Here is an 8,042-nt window from a genome sequence, read left to right as displayed (position 1 = left end):
AAAATCCGTCTTCAAAATTTATATATTTAAATACGTCAGTTATTTCTTTACGTACTTTTTTTACACGATTTAATTTATTCTAAATATATATATCTTTTTTCTGGTAAAACAGATGAAGTAGAAGGTTCTATTTGTATTGGGCCATATGTAGAAGTGGCCATATCCAGATCCACGAAATAAAAGCCCAAACATTATCAATAGCGTTTAGCGTTCACAACGAGAAGCGGCAACCCTAAAAACCTAACAATAAAAACCTAACAAACAAACAAAAAAAAATTACCCTTTCTCGTATCCATCACACTATTTCTCTTCCACACAGCCGTTGGTGGAAACCAGATCTCATCTCCCTTCAATTTCTTCAGTAAGACTTTCATCATTAATCGTTCTTCGATTTTTCTTTTTTCACTTTTTGCATCTACAATTCATGTTTATTTCCTAATATCATCTTCAATCTATAATTAATTAACTTTTATTCTTGATTTTTCTGTTTCAGCTTTGATTGATACTCGTTTTTGTTTGTGGACTATACAAAAGACTAGTCAAAATGGTAAGATGCTAATCGACAATACGTAATGGTTTTTTTTGTTTGTTTGTTTAGTTTGAATTTGAATATTAATAATCTGAAATGTGATTTGATATTTGCAGGTGAAGTTTACAGCCGATGAGTTGCGTCGTATTATGGACTATAAGCATAACATTCGTAATATGTCTGTTATTGCTCATGTCGATCATGGTATGGATTCATTCACAGATTCGCTTTTTTGTTAACAAGAAAAATATTAGTGTCATAGTTTATAAAGTTTTGTTTTTATTGTTGTTACATATGTTTTCAGTCTCTAGACTATTACTATAATCGCTTTTGAAGTTTAGAAGCCAAATACATTTTGTTCATTTTTAGTATCTATATTACTTTTAATTTTATTATCCATCAACGATTATAATTTTAATTAGTTAGTGATCGTGAAATATTGTTATTTTGTAGATGCTAAAACACGTTTAATTATAATATGTAATTCAATACTTGATGTTGCCTAGATAGGACCTGTTATATGCAAATGATAATGATGTAAAAAATGTTTATCAGAATGCTTAGTAATATTTATTCATGTTATAATATCTCTCTTTTACCCCATGGGAGTGCTTAGTAATATTTTGTCATGTTATGTTATAAGAACTAATTCCTTTTTTGAATGATGATAATTTGTTCTATTTTTGTCCATTTGCAGGAAAATCAACATTGACAGATTCCCTTGTCGCTGCTGCTGGAATTATTGCACAAGAGGTGGCTGGTGATGTCCGGATGACAGATACTCGTGCAGATGAGGCTGAGCGTGGTATCACTATTAAGTCTACTGGTATCTCTCTATACTATGAAATGTCTGATGAGTCTCTCAAGAGTTACAAGGGAGAACGTAATGGGAATGAGTATCTCATTAATCTCATTGATTCCCCTGGACACGTTGACTTCTCATCTGAGGTTACTGCTGCACTCCGTATTACTGATGGAGCACTAGTTGTGGTGGATTGTGTTGAGGGTGTTTGTGTCCAAACTGAAACTGTGCTGCGACAGGCTCTTGGTGAAAGGATTAGGCCTGTTCTGACTGTTAACAAGATGGACAGATGCTTCCTTGAGCTCCAGGTGGATGGAGAGGAGGCTTATCAGACATTCCAGAGGGTTATTGAGAATGCTAATGTGATTATGGCTACCTATGAAGATCCATTGCTCGGTGATGTTCAGGTGTATCCTGAGAAAGGTACAGTTGCTTTCTCTGCTGGTTTGCACGGTTGGGCATTTACTCTGACCAACTTTGCAAAAATGTATGCCTCAAAGTTTGGCGTTGATGAATCCAAGATGATGGAGAGGCTCTGGGGTGAAAACTTCTTTGATCCAGCCACAAAGAAATGGACCACAAAGAATACTGGTTCACCTTCTTGCAAACGTGGATTTGTTCAATTCTGTTACGAGCCTATCAAGCAGATTATTAACACTTGTATGAATGACCAGAAGGACAAGTTGTGGCCTATGCTAACAAAGCTAGGAGTCACCATGAAATCTGAAGAAAAAGACTTGATGGGTAAGGCATTGATGAAACGTGTCATGCAGACATGGCTCCCAGCTAGCAGCGCACTATTGGAAATGATGATCTTTCATCTTCCCTCTCCATCAACTGCTCAGAGGTATCGTGTTGAGAATTTGTATGAGGGTCCCCTTGATGATCAATATGCTAATGCTATCAGAAACTGCGATCCTGAAGGACCTCTTATGCTTTATGTCTCTAAGATGATTCCCGCATCTGATAAGGGAAGGTTTTTTGCTTTTGGTCGTGTATTTGCTGGTAAGGTTTCAACAGGTTTGAAAGTCAGAATTATGGGACCAAATTACGTCCCTGGTGAAAAGAAAGACTTGTATGTGAAAAGTGTTCAGAGAACCGTCATTTGGATGGGAAAGAGACAGGAGACCGTTGAAGATGTGCCTTGTGGTAACACTGTTGCTATGGTTGGTTTGGATCAATATATCACCAAGAATGCTACATTGACAAATGAGAAGGAAGTTGATGCTCATCCTATCCGAGCAATGAAATTTTCTGTCTCACCTGTTGTGCGTGTTGCTGTTCAGTGCAAGGTTGCTTCAGATCTTCCCAAGCTTGTTGAAGGTCTCAAACGTTTGGCAAAGTCAGATCCTATGGTTGTTTGTACTATTGAGGAATCTGGAGAACACATTGTTGCTGGTGCAGGAGAGCTTCATCTTGAGATTTGTTTGAAGGACTTGCAGGATGATTTCATGGGTGGGGCTGAAATTATTAAATCTGACCCCGTTGTGTCATTCCGTGAGACTGTTCTTGACAGATCATGCCGCACTGTGATGAGTAAATCACCAAACAAGCACAACAGGTTGTACATGGAAGCAAGACCGTTGGAAGATGGGCTTGCAGAGGCCATTGATGAAGGCACAATTGGACCAAGGGATGACCCCAAAATCCGTTCTAAAATCTTGTCAGAGCAGTATGGTTGGGATAAGGATCTTGCTAAGAAAATTTGGTGTTTTGGACCTGAGACCACTGGACCCAACATGGTGGTTGATATGTGTAAGGGAGTCCAGTATTTGAATGAAATCAAGGATTCCGTTGTTGCTGGATTCCAGTGGGCATCTAAAGAAGGTGCTTTGGCAGAAGAAAACATGAGAGCCATTTGTTTTGAAGTGTGTGATGTTGTCCTCCACACTGATGCTATCCATAGAGGAGGTGGTCAGATCATTCCTACTGCCAGGAGAGTGTTCTATGCCTCACAGCTGACAGCCAAACCTAGGCTTCTTGAGCCTGTTTACCTTGTGGAAATCCAAGCTCCTGAGCAAGCTCTTGGTGGTATCTACAGTGTTCTTAATCAGAAACGTGGACATGTGTTCGAAGAAATGCAGAGGCCTGGTACTCCACTTTACAACATCAAGGCATACCTTCCTGTCGTCGAGTCCTTTGGATTCTCCAGTCAATTGAGGGCTGCAACATCAGGACAGGCTTTCCCACAGTGTGTGTTTGATCACTGGGATATGATGTCATCAGATCCATTGGAGGCTGGATCACAAGCTGCAACACTTGTTACTGATATTCGTAAGAGGAAGGGTTTGAAGGAGCAAATGACTCCACTCTCCGAGTTCGAAGACAAGCTTTAAATTATTTAAACTGTTTTCTTTTTATTTATCAACTTAGCTTATGTTCTGGTCATTGAAACTGTTACCTGAGCTTTTAAAGTTCAGTATCTTGAGTTTTTTGTGTATGACTATCAGTCTGTCTTGTACTTCGGGATTATTTGTTGTTGAATCACTTGATTTTTGGGCTTATGAGTTGCAGGATTTCCGTTCGTGCTGGTCAAACTTATTATGCAAATTGGTCGTTTTTCAATAACTTTATGTTGTTTTTATAAGATGCTTGTGTGGTTTTGATGAATAGTTATACCACTAATTGCAGCGATTGGCAAGGTTGAGTTGGCTAATTGTCAACCCGATGACAGTGATATGAATGAAAATACTTGTTAAAGTTATCTGTGGATTTAAAGTTATCTGATGAAAATACAAAGGCCGTATGGATTTTAAATGTCTCAAAATAAGCTTAGTAGCATTACTGCTGTAATTTCATATTAAACATATGTTTCAAAACCAAAACCATGAAAACATTAGAAGTAGGTATGTATGTACTTAGCAATATATAGTTGCAAGATATATGCATATAGCACAGATTTTCATGTACAAGAAGGCATTGTTTACATTAAGTTGTTCCAAATGCCATTGATGGATGAAGGCTAAGGCGTAGACTAACCGGATTGTAGTTAATTTGATTACAGGGGAGAATGAATTGGAGTAGTCTAAATCCTCAATTTGGTTATATCCTTTAGCAACTAAACGTGCCTTAAAACGCTCAATGGATCCATCAGCTCGATGTTTGATCTTATAAACCCACCGACAGCCAATTGGTGTGACATTAGGGGAAGATCTACAAGTTTCCAAATTTCAGTTATACTCAAAGAAGTAAGCCTAGTCTGCATGGTTTGATACCAACACTAAATTTTACTAGCTTCAACTTAAGTTATAGGCTCACTATGTGTGGTAAGTGACAGGGTAAAACAAACATGTGTCTTTGAAAGAATAGAGTAAGAAATAAAATTGGAAATAAGATAAAAAGTACCTTGAAAATGATTGTTTGGAGCATAAGAAAAGGAACAGTATATGTAATCATTTAAATGTGAAGGTTGATGCTTAGATCTTGATGAGGTAAAAGTGTGTAGTTCGAAAACTACATAATTTCAAATTTTTTCTTTAATTTATAAAATATGAATCATAAAATGTTTCATATAATTTTTTAAAATTTACAATTTTACTTTTTATGTTTTGAAATTTGCATATTAGTCCCTATATATATATTTTTTCAAATTAATTCCTAAAAATGTTCAAATTTTGTACATTAAAAATTTGCAAAATAATTCATCAACTTTTCCATAATGTCATTTTTTACCCAAATTTAATTTTTTATTTTTAACCAAAACTTTTGAAATTTATAAAAATAGTCCAATTTTAAAAGAGCAATTCCTTTGTTCAAACAATAAAATTTAGAAATTAAAGAAATTCAATCAAAACATTAAAATTAACTAAAATTCTAATTTCCCTTGAATTTCAAATTACTCCTTCCAAACACACTCTAAGAGAGTACAATTTGTTCAACTGTATATAGACTATTCATTACAATTTGTTCAACTGTATATAGACTATTCATTACAAACTTAACTAGCTAATAGTTAGTAAATTGCATTTTAACTATCTAATGAAGTAAAGTATCTAACTAAGCTAACATGACATGTTAAGTAACTTTCTCTTTTGTACCAGTAAATGTCTTACTGTTTTGGTGATCAAGTTCATCATGTAATACAATGCCACGACTACACTTTTTCCTCAACAAGCCAAAGGCAAATGGTAAATGGTTGCATAGATGAGTTAGTTAGGAGTTGTTACTAAATAATCAATAGTTACTCATTTATAAGTTTTATAAATAGAGCATCATAAATTCATTTTACATAAATATTTTTCAATTTATTAAATCGACATCAATTCTTATTCTAATGAGTATTAATATATTCTCTATCCTTGTTATCAGTATGATTTTTCTCCTCATGATCTATAGATTTCTAACACATACGTGGGAGATGAAGAAAAAGTTGATTTAGCCACACAATTAATTGAAAAAAAAAACATATCATAAAAAATACATCTTTCATTTAATATGTTTAACCAACTCATGAAACAAATATGTTTGATCAATTTGGAACATCAATCCACATATTTTTCATACTGACAACTAAATTTGTCCAACCAATAATAAGCCATCTCCTTATTGATCCTTCCTCTGCCCCTGCCACTATGGCAATGGCCTTATACTTCTAAAAAAATAAAATTTCTTTTGCTAGACATTGATGCTGTTAAATAACTAATAGTAGTATATTCAACTTGTGATATTTTTTATAAAGAAAAAAACTTGTGGAATTACAACAAGCAGGGACACAGACAACAAATTTAAAAGTATAATTTAGTGAAGAGAAAATAAATTTTTAAATGCACATTATATATATATTTTTATAAATATATCCAAAATTAATATTGTCAAACAAATATAAACAAAACTAAACTTTAATTATAAAGTTGTGCTCGTCTCGTCGTTATTTCATAGAATTAAAATAATCAATAATACCATCTTTAATATAAATAAACATGTAATGTTTGATAAAATCATATTTTATTTTGTTGTGTAGCCTATTTTTATAATTTTATGTGCTAGAAATGCACGTTTTATGGTTGTTTTTGACACAGGAAAAGCCACTACAAGTCATAAAACCCTATCAATCAACGGATAAGAGTTTGATTTACTTATCTCAATTAGAACTGACCTAAAGGTAAGTCACTAAAACAATTAAATTTCTGCTTCATAAAACAGCTTCTATCTTTTTTACATAATAAAAACACACCATATTCTAATATTTTTAAAACTAAAACTAATAAAATCTTATCTAAAATTAATATTGTCGCAAAAAATAGTAAATTAATTGACTTTATTATTGATTGAAAAATAAATACTATAAGAAATTTATTATATTAATTTAATGAATGATTTTATATTTGAAGTGTTTAAGAAGTAATTTTTGGTAAAAAAAAATTTAGTCCTCCAATTTTTATTGACTCACGAAATTGGTCTCCCTATTTGTAAAAAAGTCGACAATTTTGGTCCGTCCATTCATCTAATTTTTTAACTAAAAAATAATGACATGATATGGTTTAAATAATATGACATATGATACGACGATCAAAAATGATTAAGAGAGTTTATTTTTTGAATAACCTTTTTTTTTTTTTACCTAAATACTCCCTTTTGAAAACTATTAACCAAAATGTTTTAAGGAAGCCTGTGTTTGCAATGACGGCTTCCTTAAGCAATTTTCAAAAAAAAAAATTCATTTTTTTTTTCAAATTAACAAATATATATATATAATTAATATAATTCATTAAAATACGTAAACACAAATTTTAAATTACATAGATTGACTAGAGTTGCTTGCAATATTTTAAATTACATAACTCATTCATAAAAAACATCACAAGTTTTACAAAAATTACGATAAGATTAATGTCGAAGGTGGCCTCCAGTACCACATTGCCGATGTTTTCTCACACATACAAGATTTTGACGGCGCCTTGGTACATCACGAGTTTGTTGTTGTTGTTGTTGTTCTTCTTCTTGATTTTCGTCTTCTTGCTATTGAGGATGTCTAGGAGGAAATGCTGCAGAAGAACTACTTCCACCTTGAGTCCAGTTGGATATTTGATTCAAATGAGTATATGCATTCTCAAAGCTTGGAGTATATGCAAAAATGGGACAACAATATCAGACATTATTAACTTATGGTTGAGTATACACAGACGATTACAGGACAAAATTAAATATGAAGTTGGTAAATCTAATACTCACCAAGTCATGCAATTCGATCGAAGTTGTTATTCTTTCATGGTGCATGAAACAATAAACCTAAGAGAGGTGCGACCAATTGGTCATTTTGAAGTCAACCTTCAAAGAAAATGGTGTCACTGTGGAAAATTTCAGGCTATACACGTGTCTTGTTCACATGTCATAGCTGAATATTCTTACGCTCGTCAAAACTATTTAGTGCTTCTATCTGATGTGTACAAGGTTGTTAATGTATTTAACATCTACAAAAAAGAGTTTCCACCTATATCCAATGAAGGATATTGGCCCACATATGAAGGTGAAATATTGTATCACAATCTTAAAATATGGAAAATTAAAATCTGTCGTCCAAATAATATCCGTATTAGAATTGAAATGGACGTTAAAGAAAAAGTGCCAAGAAAATGCGGACTATGTCAATTAACTGGTCATACTTGAAAACATTGTCCAAATGTTACAGACAACTTTAGTCAATCTATCTAATTTAAAATTTGTGTTTATGTATTTTTATGAATTATATTAATTATATATATATATATATAT

At 33.1% G+C, this 8,042-nt stretch overlaps 1 protein-coding gene across 1 annotated transcript; it reads left to right on the top strand.

The window, feature by feature from the left end:
• The first annotated feature begins 210 nt into the window (after positions 1-210).
• On the top strand, positions 211-3,835 carry LOC101493895 (elongation factor 2). The gene is made up of 4 exons (XM_004488753.4): positions 211-361; positions 494-547; positions 646-733; positions 1,227-3,835. Exons 2-4 carry the CDS (start codon positions 545-547, stop codon positions 3,665-3,667), a joined length of 2,532 nt encoding a protein of 843 aa, XP_004488810.1. The 5' UTR covers positions 211-361; positions 494-544; the 3' UTR covers positions 3,668-3,835.
• The last annotated feature ends 4,207 nt before the right edge of the window (positions 3,836-8,042 follow it).

The sequence above is a fragment of the Cicer arietinum genome, chromosome 1 (assembly GCF_000331145.2).
Source record: "Cicer arietinum cultivar CDC Frontier isolate Library 1 chromosome 1, Cicar.CDCFrontier_v2.0, whole genome shotgun sequence".
NCBI lineage: Eukaryota > Viridiplantae > Streptophyta > Magnoliopsida > Fabales > Fabaceae > Cicer > Cicer arietinum.
Note: the sequence above shows the minus strand (reverse complement) of the source record. Positions and strands in the feature narration are given on the sequence as shown.